The 21,420-nt window shown below is 43.0% G+C and overlaps 1 protein-coding gene across 2 annotated transcripts in view; it reads right to left on the bottom strand.

Moving 5' to 3' along the window:
- pou2f2b (POU class 2 homeobox 2b) overlaps positions 1-21,420 on the bottom strand; it is a 45,619-nt gene that overhangs the window by 11,879 nt on the left and 12,320 nt on the right. The window contains exons 2-13 of one of the 2 annotated variants that reach the window (XM_061049229.1): positions 5,177-5,242; positions 4,815-4,849; positions 4,263-4,313; positions 3,218-3,337; positions 2,641-2,961; positions 2,208-2,313; positions 1,991-2,082; positions 1,726-1,875; positions 1,471-1,612; positions 1,209-1,357; positions 418-615; positions 34-227 (exon numbers count right to left, since the gene is read on the bottom strand). In XM_061049229.1, the coding sequence (XP_060905212.1) occupies positions 34-227; positions 418-615; positions 1,209-1,357; positions 1,471-1,612; positions 1,726-1,875; positions 1,991-2,082; positions 2,208-2,313; positions 2,641-2,961; positions 3,218-3,337; positions 4,263-4,313; positions 4,815-4,849; positions 5,177-5,242 (1,624 nt within the window). Of the gene's footprint in view, positions 1-33; positions 228-417; positions 616-1,208; positions 1,358-1,470; positions 1,613-1,725; positions 1,876-1,990; positions 2,083-2,207; positions 2,314-2,640; positions 2,962-3,217; positions 3,338-4,262; positions 4,314-4,814; positions 4,850-5,176; positions 5,243-9,988; positions 10,058-21,420 lie in introns of those variants that run through there. The other variant, XM_061049230.1, reaches the window with a different exon arrangement.

Genomic DNA, 21,420 nt, shown 5'->3' on the forward strand with positions numbered 1-21,420 from the left:
TGTTGTGTCTGACAAAGTCTCAGGGTCTCTTACCCCGTGTTCAGGTTGAGTGTGCTGTGGCTGGGAGTGGCTGGGCTGCGGGGAGGAGGAGGAGGAGTCACTGGGGAAGGTGCAGAGCTAAGGGAGGGATGGGTGGAGGTGAGGCTGGAAGTCAGGGGGCAGACGGGGGACATGGTAGTCACTGTTGTGCTGAGACTGGTCACGGCCTGCGACAGCTGGCTGGACATCTGGCAGAGAGAGAGAGAGAGAGGGAGAGAGAGGGAGAGAGAGAGAGAGAGAGAGAGAGAGAGGCATGTTCAGGTTTCTTAACTACAGGCAGTTCAATAACAGTTTATTATTTACACATTGAAACACACTGTGATGCATTTATTAACATTCAACTAACACATGTTAGTGGTGTCAGTATTGGATATTCACCATGTGAGGGCTGTAGCAGGGTTGTTTGTGCGTCGTTGGGGCAGTGGGACCCTGGCTGGGCAGGGGAGGAGTGGCACTGGAGGGATTGATGCGTTTCTCTTTCTGCCTGCGGTTGCAGAACCAGACCCGGATCACCTCCTTCTCCATCGTGAGCTGCTCTGCGATCAGCAGAATCTCCTCTGAGGTAGGCTTCTGGTTCTGCAGGAAAGGAGGAGGAAACAGGGGAACAGACTTAAGATGCAGCGCTTTGTGTCAAACATGATGTAAAACATTCAAATCACAAAGACATGAATCATTCGTATTGACACACAGTAAACACCTGCCATTAAAAACCCTGCAGGGAAAAGACAGCAGAAGACTGAAGTATTAAAACAATTATTTAAAAGCTCATCAAACTCCTCATGTCATCGGAGCGCTTTCAGTTGTTAAATAATAATAATAATAAAGAGGTAGGATTTAATAACTCCTTTTTGAATGAGCAAATTGAGGTAATGTAGTGTTTGACAATTTATTTTGTAAGTATTACTATAGAGTCAAATGTTAAAAAAAATCAGTTCAATACAACTCAATAAGTTGTGCTGTTGTTACACAAATACACACATGGTTCTTTTTACATACTTAAAATGTATATTAGCACATTAGAACCAGTTATTATTCAAATATTCCATCTTATCTTAGATGATTGTTATATGGCCAGAAAATGAATCTATTTTGGAGCTTGTAATATTCATCCTTTTGAAAGCTCAGATGAGTAGATTGATGTTTAAAGAAATAATTTGTTTGATTATTACCGTCATGAATGCACGTTCCAGTGCCACTCGTACATTCGTCTCAATGCTGGTTCTCTTCTTCCTGCGTCGCCCAGGAAGCCCGTCAAAGCCTAAAGAGGGAGAAGTCAGGGAGCTGGGGCTAGGCAGGGTGCTGTCTATAGACATAGTCTCTGATGAAGAAAAACACACATACAATATGAATTTAAGATCAGTTATACTCTCCAAATCTCTTCTTTTCCTACGATGATCTCAATGTAGCGAGGATTTTCTGAAGAGAGCTCACCTGCATCATTGAGCCACTTCTCCAGCAGCGGCTTCAGCTTGCACATGTTCTTAAAGCTCAGGTTGAGGGCTTCAAAGCGAGAGATTGTGGTCTGACTGAAGTCATTGCCGTACAACTTCCCCATGGCCAGACCAACATCTCCCTGTTGAAGAGAAAACATGGAAGAGGTACAGTTTGACACAAATCCAAACCCAAAACATCATGTGCTAATGTTCCCTGCACATGCACACAAACGCATCAGGTGTCTCTGCCTACCTGTGTGAAGCCCAGTTTGATGCGTCTCTGTTTAAAAGTGCGGGCGAACTGTTCCAGCTCCTCCAGGTCACTGGGCTCCTCGGGGTGAGTGGTCACAGACTGCACCGTGGTCATGCCTCCACCGCCGCTCACATCCAAACTTTTATCTCGCTTCAGCAGAGACAACATCAGAGGATTGAAAGTGAGAATGTGAGGTTTGTTTTGACTTAAAAAGAGAGTGTGTTCTTTTTTTCCACTGACTAAAAGCTTGAAAGTTTCCTCCTACCTGTGCTTGGAGTCCCATTCTGGTCTGAGCAGACAGCAGGCTCCCTTGGTTTTGCTGAGGTAGCGAAAGAAGATTTGGTGTCGAAAGGAGTCCTGATGGGAGGAAGAAAAAACTTGGTCAAAATTACTGTAGTTTAAAATTTGGATTTAAACTTAAAATCACTGTCTTATGGTTGCAAAATAAAAAAACAAAAATCTGTTTCAGTAAGAGTCACCACCTTGCTGGCCCTGCTGTGCCTGTGGCAGGAGGAACTGGGCAGGGGATGGGAGCGAGTGGCCGGGCACCAGCACCAACTGCTGAAGCTGCAGCAACTGCTGGATGTCCTGATCAACAAGAAAGAAATCACAGATCAGAGATGCAATAAAAACAAACATAACGATAGATAGAGGTATGAGAGACACAAAATTGCACAAGTGGGTCAACTTTTTTTCCACTGGAGGAGATTTGCTGATGTACGTCCAATGTAGGTGGAACCACTTTGTTTTTGTATATTGATGAGAGAAAAAGGGAAAATATGTTCATTCATGCAAGGTGGAAACTGTGAATCATGAAACACACAAAAGACATGCAAGAAGAATTGTTCCATGGTTTAATACTGGTTACTCAATCAAGCCGTTCATCGGGAAGAAGCTGTGATTGGCAGGCAGTACCTGGGCGGTGAGCTGGATTGGCTGAGAGAGTGTGAGCTGGGGTGGAGGAGGAGGGACAGGGACACTTTGGGCTGTCTGGTCCTGTGTGCTCTGCCCCTGTCCCTGGGACTGCTGCTGGGCCTGCTGCCCTGTTTGTCCTGCCTGCTGCTGCTGCTGGGCTTGCTGATTTGCGGCTGCCTGAGCTTGCTGATTGGCTTGGGCGGCTGCGTGGGCAGCGTGAGCGGCATGGGCTGCACTGGACTGCTGCACAGCTGCAGCGAGGAGCTGAGCCTGAGCCTGCTGCAGCAACAACTGCTGCTGTGCTGGCAACAGAGCTGTCAACTGGCAGAGAGTAAAATAGGGGAGAGGAGAGGAGAAGGAGAGGAGAGGAGAGGAGAGGAGAGGAGAGGAGAGGAGAGGAGAGGAGAGGAGAGGAGAGGAGTGGAGAGGAGAGGAGAGGAGAAAAGAAAAGAAGGGAATGAACAGGGGGAGATAAAGGAGGAAATAAAGTTTTCATAAGCAGCAACAGAGAAGCAAGCAGAGTAAAAGCAAAAAGCAAAGTTTGTGTCCATGTGCATTTGTTGTAAAACTGACTTACCCCTGCTAGTTGGGAGCCGGTCAGCATGAGCTGTGTATGTTGCAGAGCCGTTTGTGAGGGGGTCGGTCCGTGAGAGAGAGGGAGGGCCGGGGACATCTCACCACACTCCTCCATCTTATGCTGTGGGGGAAACAGAAAAACAAATACCGAATTATATGTTGAGCAAAACAATGAAATCCCTCAGAAAAATCCTCCTCCCTCTCCTGAAAAGAGAATTTACACTTGACCTCTGCAACACGATTGGCAGCCAGTCAGTGTAAAAAGCTCTCATGCACCAAAAAGTCAGACAGTGATAGAGAAAAAAGAAGTTAATATCTAAAAATAATAAAAAGTAAAATGCTATTCGAAGAACTTCAAAAAGCCAATTAGAAGGTTGTACCTACTCAGACTTACCTTATTGTAAGCAGTTTCAGATATGTGTCTCTAGTTAGTCTCAGGCAATGAAAGCCCACTTGTGTCTCTTTTTCCTACACAAAGGGATGATCGTTTCTCCCCAGATCCGGCATGTTTGAACTGGCATGAGGGGGACTCTTCCAGCTAACTGATTTGCATATCTTCGGTGGTATGCAAATGAGACAGATCTCACTTTTTAGGGAGTTGTAGCATTATACTTTCTTTTTTTTTTGTCTAAAAGTGCTTTGTGAAGGGAGAGTGCCATCATACTCCATCTCTCCTCTGTGTATATGTTTACATTGGATTCTGGGTGGGGAGTCGACACATTATGAACCTCAACGTTGTTGAGCACGACAAAAGAGCGATTGAATTCATAGCAGTGAATACAAAGCTGAGGCAGCTATACTGTCAATAAAGCTATTGTGTGACGTGAAAACACAAAAGATGCACAAACATTGGCCCAGACATACGCAGAGACATGCACAGGCAGTTAAGTAACATGGCACACATGAACAAACAAACACACACACACACACACACACACACACACACACACACACACACACACACACACACACACACACACACACACACACACACACACACACACACACACACACACACACACACACACACACACACACACACTCACCTTGCTCAGGTTTGGTGAAAGAGAAAACGGATTGACTTTCATTGACTGAGCCTGCAGGAGGAGAATAAAACACTTCAAGTTAGAATTTAAAACCCAAAATAATCTTAACTGCATTTAATTTATCAATCTGTTTATTAAATGCAAAAGGTTGATACATAACACAAAATTATATATATATATATTTTTTAACATATTTGTGATTTTATAAGCAAATATGCAAATAAGCTTCAAACTTCTTAAATGTGAAGATTTTCTGCTTTTCTGTTTGGTTTCATTAACAATTATATATTCTTATATTTTGAGAGTAAAAAAGAAGATATCAACATGTGACTTTTTTCTCTGAGAGACAATTTGATACATATTTTTCTCTGTTTTTTTTTTTTACACCATATAGATTATAGTATTAAATAAAAAATAATTGAAAAAAAATGTTGAAGACAAACGAAACAATTAGCTCTAAAGAAAATCAGCGATGGTTTGTTTTCATTGGATCAGTCATGTAGGTGAACGTGAGCGGAAGATCATGCTAATAATCACAAGAGTCAGACGTACCTGGTGATTTGATTCAGGTCCATTCCGCTCTGAATCTGTGTGGGAGGTAAAGGAAAAAGTGAGAAACGATCACGTTTTAGAGGACTAAAATAACATGCTTAAAAAGTCTTTTGACACATCATATATACATCTCAAACAAAACAAAGGAACACATTTTTTAAATGGTGCACAGCTGATCTACTATTGGACTTTGTGAAGTAAAGTATTGTAAAAATAAATAGAATCATTCACTGTATCCTTGCCATTACATTTGATAATTTGGTAATAAAAAATGTAATATATGTGATCCTTAAATTCCTGTTTAGTAGTGTACATCTATAGAGATATTTGTATTTGCTTCCACTAACAGCAGCACATCTTACCTGTGCCCTCCAACGGTGAGTCCGCCCCCACTTTCTCCACCTCTCCTGGCTTTGACATCCTGATATCTGTAACAGAAACACACACACACACAAATAAGTAAGCGAGGTCCATTCTTAAATCTGTGTCAGGCGATCAGGAAAGTGTGCCCCGAAGCAGAATAATAAATGTTTGCAAAGAAGTTGATTAGAATCTTGATGACAAAAGGGGAAAAAAGGATGGTGAGGATGGTTAGAGTGTTTTCAGGTCACAGCCCGGGCCTACACACTGTACAATAAACAATGAGACTGAATCATTCACAAGATCAATCCAACCCACATTCATTCATACTTTCCAAACCAGCGGTTTACATAGGAGTAGGTCGAGTAAAGGTGTTTGCTTGTTCTAAATTTAACTCATGTGTATACGTGGGAGAGAGTCGGTGCTAAAAATGTCTCCTGTCGTGTGTCATTCATTACAAGGCCACATCACTTCCTGGTTGATACTATAATGCAGCGTACGGCTGCAGCAGAGTTATGAGGTGGGCAAGAAATGTAAGTCAGTGTATTCCAAAAAGAATGAGGTATTTTAGCAAAAAGATTAAAGAGATAATGGGAAGAAAATATGAAGTGTGAGGTTGTGTTCATGTTTCTATACTTGTGTGTGTGTGTGTGTGTGTGTGTGTGTGTGTGTGCAAAGTATCATTTGTTAATCAATGAAATCATCTCACTAAAAGTCATTTTTTGATTGCCCGAAACCAGAAAAACAACTTTTTGTTATGTCCATTTGAAACCTTTTTTTCTCTCTTTTCTCCCTCTCCTTTACAAGAAAACAATCACACACACATGCACACACACACGTACACACACACACGTACAACACACGTACACACACAGCTACTTCCCTTTTGTGAAAACATGCAAATCTGCCCAACGACCAACTAATTATATCTGCCACCTGCATAATAAACTCTCAGTCTCCCTCCTCCTCTTTCTCTGTTGCCTTTAACCTCGTCCTCTCTTCTTCTTCTCACCTTCTAGTTTCACTGTTTTCCCTCTTATTGCAGATTTAAACAAACAGCCACGATGCATTGTAATTGTTCTGTCAATTTTTTAGCCGTCTTTCGTAATATTAAAGAAGAAAACAAAGATTTCATTTTTTGACTATCTGTAATGCCGACCATAAAGCGGTCAAGCACTATTTTCACCATTGGGGGGCAGCAGTGACACATGAAGAGCATGAACAACTGACCACCGCTGCCCTGATGCACAGTTTCTAAACACCAAAGCATCAGGTCAGTGCAACATTTCTAAAGCACAAAACAAGGGTCAAGTGTCTCTCATCACAAAGGTGTTTCAGTTCTCTTCAGCTCAGTTAATAAATTAAAAAGCTTTTTGAATGAGAGGAAAAAAACCTTTTCAAGATCTTTAACTCAAAACGAGTAACCTTTAGAGACTTAACTTTCGATAACCATGACCTGGATGTCATCATCGCTTAGATCATAGACACAGAAACATGTCTTTCTTGTTGAACAATTAGGAAAACAGTGGACTTTGGTAGATACAGCATTTTAGGGAAAGGGGGAACAGTTAGCTGTAAAAGCTCCTCTCTGCTGTCACATGGGTTATAACCCGGAGTCAGGGAATACACACACACACACACACACAAGCACACACGCACGCACACACACACACACACACTAAATGACCGCAGGATTTCCTTCAAATAAACGGACTTCTGCAAAAAGCTAATTTGGTCACGGCTGTGTGCATGCAAAATATCTGGTTATTGTATTATTAGAGTCAATTTGTGGTTTTCCCAACTTTATAAATGGCTACATGTTACAGGCCAGTCCACAGTTGCATAATTTTCAGTGAAACTCACTGAATCTGCACTAAAATGTGTGACGACTTCTGCTCAGGATTAACATGTTTAAAACTTTGATCTTAAAAAGTTGATCTTATATTTAATTGGACTATTTTGTGTTATATGTTCAGTTTTCAGCAGCAAAGCCAAATCCACCATATAAAATGATTGTCCCTCTCATAAAACAGCTGCAAGGTGATGTTCCCTAAGCGCTGCCTCTTGTACAGTACTGGCCGCTCACGGGCGAAGGTGTGTATTGATTCATGGCTCAAAATGGCCTACAGACAGAAGCATGGTGGATAATGTGGTCAGTAATACAGTAGTGGGACAGTATATCAAGATGCTGTGTCTTTTTCTCACTTCCCCTCCCGACTTCCCCTTGTACCGGGTTGAACGCAGAGTGCTAAACCCAACACTTACTGTCAGCGTGGCTATTAATATTAGCCTGCTCTCTCCCTCTCTTTCACTCTGTCTTACAAAACCCTGCCTCTCTTCTAAACACACCACCCATGCACAAACACACAACTAGTTTCAAGAGCAGAGTAACATGTTATGAACATCTTAACATTTTGAATTAATAATTAGTATGAAATAAGGAGGGAGATTCTTTTGAGCAGCGTCTCCTTTTTCATCTTGGGGTACAAAAAATCTGAATTTACGAGTACAAGGTTGAATTACTATGCCTGCTGTGTTCATCATTAATCTGTTACAGGGTATGCTAATCTTACAACAAAGCTTTGGGTTTATCTCTGACCTGGTGGGACACAAGAGCTAAAACACACACACACACACACACACACACACACACACACACACACACACACACACACACACACACACACACACACTGTATCTTAAACAGAGCAAATTAAATGCTGTATAATCCTGTGTCATGAATAAATGATGCAACAGAAATGAACACGAAACAACAGAGTGTGTGTTCAGTCCGGACTGTTTCTGTTACTCTCCTCTGGGTATTTTGGCTGAGATGAAACTTTGCTGCAACTCCCCCCCCCCCCCCCCCTCCCCCCCCTCCTTCCAATAGTATAGTTATAGTTACAAAATTGCCAAACTCCACTTCCTGTTTCTGGACAAGCCCAGTACCAAAGGAGGTTGTCTGGGAACCGGAATCGTCATGTATAGTAAGTACGGATTTAATAAGACCAAGCAGCGCAAGGGGGGGGGGGGGGGGGGGGGGGGGCAATTTTGTAACTATAACTATCATCCAGCTCAGCAGCTTTAACACATCTGTATGAGTGTGAGTGAAAAACAGGAATTGGTGATATAACAGCAGCAGGCTGATCATGACATTTCGTTGACTGCACTGCTGACACTGTTTGTAGTTTTATGACTTTACATTTGTTTCTACTCCAATTATTTATAACAAAAGTTGTAAATTCTTTATATTGCCAAATATAAGCCTTTTGAAAACCTTTGGAATGAATGTAAATGCTGCTGGAAATTAGACAGATGTCCTTTTGGCAAAATCTTCCTCTCAGTAGAAATTGGATGCATAATAATGCAAATTTTCTGTACAAAAAAATATTAAATTTCCCTTTCTGCATTGATGCACTTTGAGCAGATGAATAAAGCTGTAATTGCAGAAGGCAAGACAATTATATATACAATTTTTATTTAAATCAGGAAAAATCTCCTGTTTAGCCAACACCATAACCTAATATTCTTCTTTTATTCTCCTACTAATTCTGGCATAAATGAGCAAAACTGTTGAACCAATAAATCAACCGTAATCATTTATTATTAACTGTGAATAACTGTATAAAATGCATCTGAATTAATTAAGCAATCAAAATGATTTATTTTGACTTTGTTGGCAATAAGCTTCTATATGATCACAGTAATATTGTTTCACTTACATTGTGATCAATAGGTTGTGTTCTTTGTTAGATGCAGTGTGGTGCTGAGGATGTGTCAGTCTGGTCGGAGTTACGGGAGGTCACAGCAGTGACCGCATCAGGTTAAGATTTGACTCAGAGTTTTTTAAACTAATGAATCACTTCCTTGATAAACAATCAGTATAAGACACTGTCCATGAATGTTGTTTTTTTATAAATCACATCATGACGTCCAAAAGATGAAAATATGACCTATTTGACATTTCAGACATGATTTCTGGTAATTGATGAGTCTGAAGAAGCTGATGAACTTTCTCTAAAAGTCTTCGTCAGTCTTCTGAGACTTTATCTGACTCTACTGTCAGCGATGCTCTGACCACCACAACGAGGACATAGAGGCAGAGGAGTCACATTTTGTTTTGCTTTGTTTGAGTATTCTTTTTCTTTTGTTCCTGAGATGACAATTATTTTAGCTGTTTACCCTTTGATTATCCGGCCTTTTTAATAAAAGATTGTTATAGAGACAGGGTGCTTCATAAAAGCGCAGACACACTGAACACACACACAGAAAGTTAACACTGGTTTCAAAGTTGTTATGAAAAGAACAATTTTAAGCTAAATATTTATAAACTAACACAAGTTTAACACTGCTGCAGTGCTAGACAATAAAGAAAAGACGAGTTTGACTAAGAAAATGTAAAAAATTACCACAATATGGAAAATGGCCAACGAGACATTTGGGCTGCAGCAATGATTTTTATATTTCTAGTAGGTTTCAGTACAATAACATACACACACACACACACACACACACTCACACAAAGACACAGAGTCAAAGAGGCTATGGACTGGCTAGGTGTCTGACCTTTCCCTCTGCCTGTGACAGGCGTCCATCCATCCTTCCATCCTTCCACATCTTTCTCTTCGTCCCATCTCCCGCTCTTTGATGTTCTCTAATTAGACGAGCTTGTTGCACCCAGTGGCATTAATCAACAGACACAGAGTTCTCTCTCTTACACACACACACACCCAGCTTAATTGGCCTCTGTAAATGAAGGCCGATAGAGAGAGAGAGAGAGAGAGAGAGAGAGAGCTGCACAGACAGTCACTCACCTGGCAACCACATACTGGAGAAGTCCTTTGCTGCTATCGCTGCTGTCTTGGTCATATCTGTGTGTGAGAGTGTGTCCCCCCTCTCTGTCTCTCTCACCAAAAGGAGGAGTGTTTTAAATCATATGGTTGAGAGAATCACTCTCTCCCTCCCTTTCTCTCTCTCTCTCCTTCTCTCTCTTACAAGTGCACATGACAGCCCACACCCCCAAGCCCCGCCTCTTCCCCCACATCCTGCAACACAACAGGAAGTAAGCCTCAAAAGAGTTGGAACTCAGCACACAGAGGAGAGAAAAATATTACAGTAAATAAAAAGAAAGAAAGAAAAAAGAAAGAAAGAAAGAAAGAGAGGGGACAAGAGGTTAGCGAGTGGGTGAGGGAGGAGATTGAAGAGATAAACGTGGTGTAAAAAAGAGGGGGATGACGGGTACTGATGGAAAGTGATGGCGATGCTGGAAACATGCACTCACATACGCTCACTCACAAGAAAAAAAACAGCAAGCTTGACATTCTGAACTTAATTTGTGCAATACACTTTCACTATGTGACCCAGTGTGCCTTTAAAACCTTTCAAAACAAACTTTTTAGAGTTTTTCTTCAAATTTCAGCAATTTCAATAACCTCTCCCAGACTTGTTTTGTTTTTTTAAACATTTTTTACCATGAGTCATGAGTGTCTCTACAGTGATATTTATGTGGACGCAGGACTGCAGGGGTTGTAAGTGGGACATCAGGGGGTGTAAGGTGGTCTGTAGAGGGAGGTCGGCACCTATTAGAGAATAAATGAGACATCCTCAGCTAAGTTTGTCAACCACAGCTCCTTTCTGACACAGAGCGGAAAGAAAAAGTCAGTCACAACCCTCACTGTACCACTGACCACCCCACACACTGATACACCACAGAATTGCTTCATGTTTTGCGTAGATGTGGCATGAAAGTGGAACATTACAGATAAACTGAGCTATCAGTGCCACCCACATGCTAGGAAGATGATATATCAGTGAAATTAAGTATTGAGGACCCAGAAAAGCACGCTTCAGCAGAAATACTGCATTCATCTGACGGTGTCAGACTGCTGCTGATGGTGTGCATTACCACAAGGTGGCACTCTTGATTCTCTAATCCTGATGAACAAACAGGCTCCGTCCGCAAGAGCGGATCCAATGTGGACCCCTGATCACCCCCCTCCCTCACCGTCCTTCTCCCTTGGTCTGAGTTCACTAATTCAAAAGCTAACGGCAGCAGAGTTCCCAAGTTTAACCTTATAAATACTTTATGTGGTGATTTACAACGGCCCAATGTACTGCTGCAGAGACGCTCACTGAGAAGTGCATATACTGCACCGAAAGGGCATTAAGTTATATAGAGACACATCTTTTTTTATATGTCCTTAAATACATACAAAACACATAAATATAAGTATATCATGAAGACAAAATAAGGGCAAAAACTTGTTTTTTAAAACATGGACAGAACCGTTCTTGAGGCTCAAACTGTTTGTTTGTTGTTGTTAGATAGCTGGCTTTGAAGCTTGAGTGACTAATTAGTCAATTAATGATTAACCATCTTTAGAATACAGAAAATGAACCTGCCACTGTATTATTCAATTAGGGTTTCTCATATATACTGTAATGGTAAACGGAATGTTTTGGGGGTTTTGCCGTACACGATGAGATGAAACAAGGAACCATATATGACTCTGGGAAATCTTGATGAGTCATTTTACGGTTTTATAACATTTCTGATTAATAATGAAAAAATCACGGTAAAAGAAAGAATTAATTAATCAAGAAATAACCTGCAGCTAAATTGATAATTAAAAGTAGAATTATTTACAGCCCTACAAGCGTTAAATTTTTCTCAAATTCATAGTTTATTTTTTTTTATTGTGTTAATCAACTAACATATCACAGTCAAACACCTTCATCCTGGACACCAAACAGTCGGAAGAAAAATCTTTAATTTCATCAATTAAATTGCTCACACTATTTTTTCTGATTATGTTTGGCATCACCCGGGCATGAATGGACACATTTGTTTGTCTACCTTGTGGGTAATCAGTGTGTTTGTGTTTGTGTGTGTGATGAGTGAATCCATCGGCCAGGCCTGCCAAAGCCGGTGACAGACTGCGCGTCGGAGAGGAGGCGTTTCTTGGTGTCAGAGGTCGTCTGGGCAGCCTGGCTTTGGCCATGACCTTTGTTCAAACTCCAATCTACCCACATAACTACCAACTTGACTGTCTTTGTGTGTGCGTGTGTGCGTTTGTTTGGGTAGCTCCAATAAATGGCGGGGAAATTTAAGTGTCCTCTGTTTGTGTGTGTGTTTATAATGTATTGTATAGTTCATGGTCATGGGGGGGCCTTCCTGCCCAAAGGAGGTCTGAGCCTTGGTTACCATGGAAACCCTACCCAGCCCCACTCTTGCCTTGACACTTTAATGATGTTGGGCCTACTGCAAATTGTCTTAATTATATTCAAAATATCAGCAAATACAACACAAAAATATATTTTGGTTGAAAAAAAAAACCTGATAAAAAAATATGAATAATTTGGTTTTATTTTAGTTATTTATTTGAAAATACGAGATATATTTATGAGTTTGTTATGGTCACTACCAGAAGATATTTTAGTAGAATAATAAAGAAACACATCAACACGCACATATATATATACACACACACATACAATCTGATAGTGGGACCCGAGGGAGGAGGGGGGGGGGGGGGCAGGGGCCTCTAGAGTGCCATCAATCACTCCACTGTCAGAGAGGGAGAGGGAGAGGCAGGGAGAGAGGATGGGGGGTTACTAACGGGGAGCAAAAGCGGAATAGTAAAGAAAAAAAAACAGGAATAACACAGAAGGGAAAAGGTAGGAACGATGGTGAAAGAGAAGAATAGAAAGACAAGAAAAAGGTTGAAAGCTGCTGGGGGTGAGGACGGTGGGAGGAGAATGTGTGTAGAATGGGTCATCCCAGGGACAAATGTGGGGTCTCCAAACCAGTTCAGCCTCCCTCTATGACTTGGGTCCTCCTATATCTAGTGCAGCCGCGGGCCTGGAGCACATACCAGCTCTAATTCATGTAATCCATCATATTCCTCTGCTTATAGAGGGGACAGAGAGCAGCTCAGTGACGGACCCACCAAGTGCTGGACACAGTCCTGAAAGACTCTATTCTGCAAGGTGAAAGATTTCAAATCCAGCCTGGTGTTTAGATGTGTGTGCGTGTGTGTGTGCAGGTGTAGCCCCCATGAGGAGTTTCAGGATTATAAACAGTAGGTCTAGCAGTGTGCAGACTACAGAGGTTGAGGTTTGTATGAGAAGCAGCAGGGGCTAAAACACACTCACACTGTTGGCTGCCATGGGACCGGCACAATCTCACATACACATATACACAACCACCCACACCTTTACAACACCTATTCCTCTCCTGTCCTAATACCACTCAATCGCTCCTTTTCCTCCGGCCCTCCACCCCTCCATCCCTCTCTCTCTCTTTCTCTCTCACACACACACCGTTTCCCTCCTCTCTATATCATCTCTCAGCCCATAGGGAGCCGGGCTTGTCTAGACAGACACCGCTCTCTCCCACGGCGCTACCAAGGTTGAAACTCAAATCTTTTTCTTTCGCTTCTATCACTCCCTTTTCTTCCACTTCTCCTTCCTCTTCACCTGACACAAGAGCTGAGGGTCTACTGGGAGGGACTGGTGGCCTTCATCGCTCATGGGGTGTCAAGGCCACTTCATGAGGTGTCTACTTACACCAACTGTTGTGTAGAATAAGAATCAATTCTACTAATTAAAATGCAAAAAAACCTTTACTTTAGCTACAGAAACCTTCATCTTTTTCTACTTCTTCTTTCCAAAAGTCATCTTTTTCACCTTGGCCTTTGCTCCTCAGCTGATCTGCTTCATCTCCCTCAAACCTCCTCATCTTCATCACACTTTTTTAACAACCTATCCCATTTTCTTCTCCAATTTAAACTTTCACTTCCCCTCTTCCTCTTTCTCTGCCTCTCTTTCTCCCTCAAACCTGCTGGTCAGCAGCAGCTGTGACATCACCGGCCACTGTTCTCCACTCCGGATTGGACACTCGGCCACGTTGCCAGGCAACAGCAGTGAAAGGTCTCAGTGTGTGCGCCGTGCGCGTGTATTTGTGTGTTTATGTCTGTTTATAGCTACGTGGAGTGAAAGGTGTGTGAGCGATTTTCCTCGCCTTGCCCTTTATCTGTGCATGAAGAATGATCAGAACAGATCTACTTCTGCGCTCTGTCTCAGATCAAAGCATGTAGATGATTGGGCTGCCTTGCCACAGTCCTCCACCACAGAAGAAGAAGAAGAAGAAGAAGGATGTGTGTGCATTGCGTTAATGAAAAAGAAAGATGCTACAAATGTGCGTGCGTGTTAGTGTCTGCACTTGCGTCGAACCAAATAAATGTGTATGGTGGTGTCGAATACGTGGATGTGTCTGTATGTTGTGTGTGTGTTTCTAAATGTGTGTGTGTAAGCCCCCGGGAGCGGGTGGTTATTGTATCTGACACAGCGGCTCTTTCTCGCGCCTCATATTTCTGGGCCGATCGATTCCTCTGACTCCCGACAAGACAATAATCGCACCTCCCTCTCTCACTCCATCACTACCATTATTACTGACCTCCCCAGGGAACGAGTGGGGTGGAGGGAGGGAGAGAGAGAGGGATGAGGAAGGAAGGAAGGAAGGATGCAGGGAGGGTGAGGAATGAGAGGGGGACATGGAGTTGACAAAATGAGCCTATGATGATGAAAAAGCAAAAATAAACAGTGTTGAAATGAGGCAGGAGGAGTTGAAGGAGCCTGAAAGAAGAGGATTAGACAGCGGAAGTGAAGATGCAGATGGAGGGATGAGGTCTGAGAGAGATAACAGAGCAAAGAAGATACGGATATAAGGAGAAGAAGAGAGGGATAGAACGAGAGAAAGCTTTAGAAAAATAGGGCCAGAAATATAGATCACGGCAAAAAAGGAAAAGGAGGACAAGTGAAGGAGTGCGAAGAGACGGAGGGCCTAACGGAGGGACAATAACGGAGAGAATTAGTGGAGGAGAGATGAAGGATTCGCACTATCTTCTTCTAATAAAGGAGAGAATGAGAGACAGGGACCAGGGGAGGGAGATAGAAGGGGGGCGGGAGGGGTGGGGGTTAGGCTGAGGTGAAAGAGGGAGAGACAGAGAAATATATAGGAACACACTCACAAAACACACACGTACACACATACAGAGCGATGGCTGTAAGTGTGGAGGTCAGCGCACAGAAATATTATTAAATTGACAAGAGTACAATAGTTGATTGGCAGGCTGACTCCTGCACAACCATTCAGAGGAGAAGAATGGAGAAAAGGACTCACTCACACACGCACGCACACACACACACACACACACACACACACACACACACACACACGCACACACAAGCACACATAAAATGCATGCACATCTGCAGTTTCACAGCATGTAGAGATTTATACACAACACACGCTGTCTTTTGTCTGTTTTGAGTGTGTGTGTGTGTGTGTGTGTGTGTGTGTGTGTGTGTGTGTGTGTGTGTGAGAGAGAGAGAGTGTGTTGCTTGAGTGAGTCTGTCACTGCCGTGTCTCTATGCCTTGAATCCAGATTACAATTAGAGTAATTGGCTCTCAATTTAAGGGATTGCTGTTTGACCCCTCACCCCTCTCTCTCTCTCTCTCTCTCCCCGGTCCTCACACATTTTGACTCTTCCTCTACCACCACCCCTCCTCCCCCTCCTCATCAATATTCCTCCGCCTCCTCTCTACCTGTATCACTACATCCATCTTTCTTTGGGTGCAATCCCTCTCCCCCTTCCCTCCCTCCTTTTCTTACCAGATCCCTGATTTCTCCCCCCTCACCTCCAAACACACTCACACTTCATCCCCAGATATAGCTATGCTTCCTTTTTGTTTCTCCATCCAGTCTAAACTCCCTGGTTGTTTTAACCTCTTTCGCTCTCGCACCACCATTTCTGCCACTTTTCTTCCCTCGTTTCTGCCTTTTTGTAGCTTTTTCTCTGCCATAGTTTGGGAAAGAGGGAATCTATTGTATACTTTATTCATGCTGTATTTATTATGGAGAGATAGCTACTCAGCTATACAGTCAGGGGGATATGGTGTGCATTTGGGGAGAGAGGTAAAAGAGCGATAGATAAAATGAAGGAGGTAAGGAAAGGGGGTGATAGAGGTGGTGGTGATGGTGATGGTGTGTTGGGGAGGTGGTGGTGAAGCGAGCAAGGAGGAGGAGGGGGGTTAGGAAATTGGTCTGGCTAGCGGAACAGCTTTTCACCTCTCTCTCTTTTTCTCTCTCCCCCTCTCTTTCTCTCTCCCTCTCTCTATTCTGCTTTGTATTCTGCAGAGATGACAGGGGGAAAGCTTTATTGCTCCGAGTTTGTATCGATCGGGGCCCCTTTGAGGGGGGAGGTCGGGGGACGCGCAGAGCAGGCCCTTTCTCAACGACCACTGCTTCAACAACCCCCCCCCCCCCCCCAGCTCTCAATGCACACCCCCTCCTCCACCTCTTCCTCCTCCTCCTTCCAAACCTGACTCTTGCTGGCTAGCTTGCTCTGAAATTCAAATTCAAGGCTCTTATTCTCAAAGGTTAGAAGAGGGAGAGCACGAGGAAAGCCAGAGAGAAAGAGCGATTGAATGAAAGAGAGATGGAGGCGTCTGGATTCTTCCAGGCTCTGAATGGAACTGGGATCAAATAAGCAAAGCCCACAAACACAAGCAAGGGAAAAATTGAGAAATAAAGGAGAGTAAAAACAGCCAAGAGGAATATATCAGACCCCATTCCTCTTCTTTTCTCCTTTCCCTTCTCTCACCAACTGTCCCCTGTCCTGTCTTCCTCACTGCTGTATCTCCATTTTACCCGAGGTGAGAATGACTTTAATGACAGACAGGTGAAGAATGATCCAAGTATAATATATAAACTTCAATGCTGCTGTCCTCGTAAGACACACGGAGAGCTGTGAATGACTGAGAATGCACATGTGATTTGCATTGAATTCTCTTCTTAAATACCAATAATGGGGGAAAAAAAAACTCACAGCTTTAAAAAAAATAGAGAGATATCAGAGACTTAAAATTAAAAATCCAAACACTTCAGGCATCTTTCTCACCTCTTCTGTTTGACAAGCCTTAAATAAAAAGGGGGCAAGACCCGACGTCAAAGCCAAAGCCAACTGACCAAAGACCTGAATCATACATCCCAGATTCACGCACATAAACACACACACAGAGACATCCTATTTATCCGTTAATGGCATGCACAGCGCTGCAGCGAGACTGGGGAGAAGAACAGATTGTCCATCAGGGGGTTACAGAGTTCAAGTCCATGACCAGAGGGCTAGAGGAAGGTTAGGGGGTTGAAGGTTCAACTCCCAGGGGGCGTGGAAGATCCCTGCTGTCTCCCATCAGACCACAAACCCACCCCCCCCCCCCAGGACACTATACCCCCTCTTTCCTCACCTCCACCCTTCTTTTCTCCTCTCCATCCTGCTGCTGGCCCTTTTAAGCCCTGCTTAGTCTGATCACACACGTGTTAACCCGAGCCTATAGCCTCCAGACTCACTCTCTGTTTGTCTCAGAAGTGCACATGCACACATAATCTTAAACAAAAACAAGTTTACACACAGACACACACACACACACACACGCAATCATTCAGATAACTCAGCAATGCACAAACATATTCATAAGAGTCTAATCCACCCTTCCCGATTCAAATACAAATGATTGGATCTCGCTTTCGTCTGTTTTCCCATAATGCAGGAAATCATCTTATTTTTTAGAGCGACATGATGGACAGGCTTCTTCCCTCTCCCAACTCCATCTCACTTACTCCTCTTGTGGTAAAGACCAAACAGAAACACAGCAATTCCTCAGCTATCAGCAGCAGCAGATGTGAGTGGATATGAGATATTTGTGTAAACATAGGATACATATACTGTATATATATTGTCGTTGATATTGCCTGTGTGGTTTACGTGCCGCTCCAGATTGAGTTCAGTGATAGAGTATACATCAGAGACTTCTGCTGGATGCTGGATACACGTCTGATTCATAGAAGAATAGAAAAACACATGCACATGTACCTGCACACACAAACACACAGCACAATAACCTGCAGGCCTGGAACCTGCCTTGTTGGCTGGATGCATTATTAAACACGCAAGATTTCATATGTAGAAGCAGAATATCAAAGCTGCTCTGGGTCCATCTGTGGACATAGGCTTGTTCGCTACAGACTTTACTCTTTTACATTTCATTTCAGTTTTTATTAGACTTAATATTTACTTGATATGTTGGGCACATTATTTACTTTGTATTTTTGTTCTGTTTCTCCATATTGGTATTCTAATACTACTTGTTTTGTTTTCTCTGTATACAAAACACTTATTGGCCCTCTGTCCATCCTGAAAGAACGATCCCTCCTCGGGTGCTCATCCGGAGGTTTTTCTTTTTCCTGTCAAAAGGTTTGTTTGTTGGGAGCGGGGGGTCCTTATTCTTAGTGCCTAAGGATCTAAAGTCTAACAGATCTTAAAGCCCACAGAGACACATTTCTGATTTTGTGCTATAAAAATAAAATGAAGTCAACCCATACTTCTGCTGGGTTTTTGAAGGCTCATATTCCCGGCCATAAAAAAACAAACGGTTGTGTCAGCATCTTTTCACGATCGAACTCGATAAAGTAGAATCCGGATTCAGGCTTTTAACTGATCAAGAAAGTCTGCCTTGTTGTCACAAGCAAAAGTGATAGTGTATTTGGGTGATGATGAAGGTACACCGCCATCCTATGCACGATCACAGGTCCCAGTCCGCATAGTAAGCGTCTAAAACCAGGTAAAACCACTGGATCCACCTGATTAACTAAACTGCCCACGCACAATAAGCGGGTCGAACGACAACTAAACCACAACATGAGCGCTGTGTGTGTTTACATCTCCAGGGCGGGCGGGCCAGGCCCTGACTCTCACGGTAATCGATGAACGAGGGAGGAAAGGGAGGTAGCGGGTGAGGCAGGGATGTGCGTGGGGGGAGGCGGGTGGGAGAAAATCGGTAAAGAAAGCAGGTTATCTCCCGTCATTAAGGGAGGGGGAATCCCCGTCTGGAGGGGGGTGGAGGGCGGGGTGGGTGAGGGAAGACTGGGGTTCATTGATAAAAAGGGAAGGACGGAGGGAGGGTGAGGGAAGAAGGGGAGACTATGTTTGGCATCGAGAGAGAGCAGACAATTATCTGTATTGATTAGAGCGGCCCAGTACTGTGAAGACTGAGAAAACTATGACTGGATCAATAGAGAGAGAGGGGGAGGGAGAAAGGGAGAGGGGGTGAGAGAGGGAGTTAAGACGATAGGCAGACCAATAGAGAGAAACAAACCACGGAGATAAAAGGTACTTATAATGACAAACAAAGAGATGGAAACATAGTTTATAGTGCAAAGTGAAGTTCAAACCCAAGGTGGCATCAATGTTTAGAGGGGAGTTTGAGGGAGAAAAAGGGGAGAGTCAATGAAAGCACAGGGAGATACATTACTTTGTTGATGTCATTACTCTTTATCATTGATTTGTCAGCACAACCACAGAGTTCATTCAACAAGCCCACCAGAGTCCTTGCATCACCACAGCACACAGCTGAGCAGATACTGAAAGAGGGATTGAGTTAATACACACTGAGTGACCACATCCTGACCACTGAGACTGGGGGAACAGAGACAAACCTGGCAACCCAGACATACCAGACGGGGGCGGGGGGAGTAGAAGATGTGGATGTGTTAACTGTGAACTGCTGATATAAGTTGCTCATAGTTATTATAGATACACAAGTATCCAAATTTGTAAGTAATAATTATTTTGGGGAACAGGACTTTGTTATTCGATCTACAATACAACCCCATGGCAACTACGCTGAAAATGTGCTGTGCTGTTCCTGATGACTTGGTAAACAGAGCATCACTTCCTGCTGCAGCCTGAAAATGAGAATCAAGGTATTTACCAAATTTAAACTTCATCTTTTTTTTTAGAGTAAAAAAAATGTATTCCCAACACATAAAATGTGGTTGTTTTGTTTTTTCATCACCTTTTTAAATGTTTTGATTATCTATGTTGTTTAGAGCAGTCAAATGTTTGTTTTCTCTTCTTACATTGTGATGTTATACACTGAAGTTGTTCTTTTGCAGAATGCTTACAGGCATGACTCTATTATGGTAATGTTAGTCAGGCTGTTTTGAATTTGAGACAGAGAGCGCTAAAAGAAATAGCTGAGATGAGAGAGGGGCAGAGTGTGTGTTTGAGGGGGAGCTTTGAAAACTATCAGGGAGGCGGTGTTCAGGTAGGGGGTCTTGTTCTGGGTTCTCTTTCTGTCTGGGACAAAAACCAAGATGGTGGAATAGGGGTGGAACAAAAGGGACATGCAGGGAAACAGCAGAGTAACTGTAACTGCTGAGTAAAAACATCCTGCTGGCACACACACACACACACACACACACACACACACACACACACACACACACACACACACACACACACACACACACACACACACACACACACACACACACACCCAATCAGAACCCTATGAGTGAGTGTGTAAGTGCCCAACCACCACACTTCTTGTTGCAACTTACATTTCATAGAATCCTTGGCATCATTACCCAGGCAATACACAGACACACATATGCACACGCACAAAGAACACGCAAATAAACACACACACACACACACACACACACACACACACACACACACACACACACACACACACACACACACACACACACACACCACCAGCACAGGGGACCACATCTGTCTTTCTTTACTTTATTGAACATTACAAGATGATAGAATTCAGCCTCCCACTCTTTTGATATCTTTTGACACTGAAGAGAAACGTATTGTCAGAAAAGGTTTATACCAGGCAAATAAATAAATGAAAAAACATCAACTCTGAATGGGGGAGCCGGCCTGGATATTGAGGAAACCTTTGGTAAGGGCAGAAAATGTCAGGTTTGACAAATGACCTTTTAAACATGGAGCAGATGTAGAAAGCCATGTACACTGAGGACAGAGGGCGGCTCGACTGTCTGTCTCTTAACAGCTAGTGAACAGAGAAGCATCACTGCTCCTGAACTGTTGAAATAAAACACTAACATTATGAGAAGTTTGAATGAAAAAACTAGAACATAACAAAGTGATTCTGGAGCAAGAGGGGATTTTAGTTTGGCGGGAAGAGAGCAGTTTTGTTGAGGTGTAATAAAGCCATAGAGGAGGAGAGGGGTAAAGTGTGCAAAAGCCTTTCAGATTTTGTGAAACGGACGAAAAATAGTAGATCAAAAAATATCAGGAGGAAGCAGGAAGAAAAATATGACAAATATGGATGGGAAGGAATGACAAGACATGAATTACA

The sequence above is a fragment of the Labrus mixtus genome, chromosome 11 (genome assembly GCF_963584025.1).
Source record: "Labrus mixtus chromosome 11, fLabMix1.1, whole genome shotgun sequence".
Classification (NCBI taxonomy): Eukaryota; Metazoa; Chordata; class Actinopteri; order Labriformes; family Labridae; genus Labrus; species Labrus mixtus.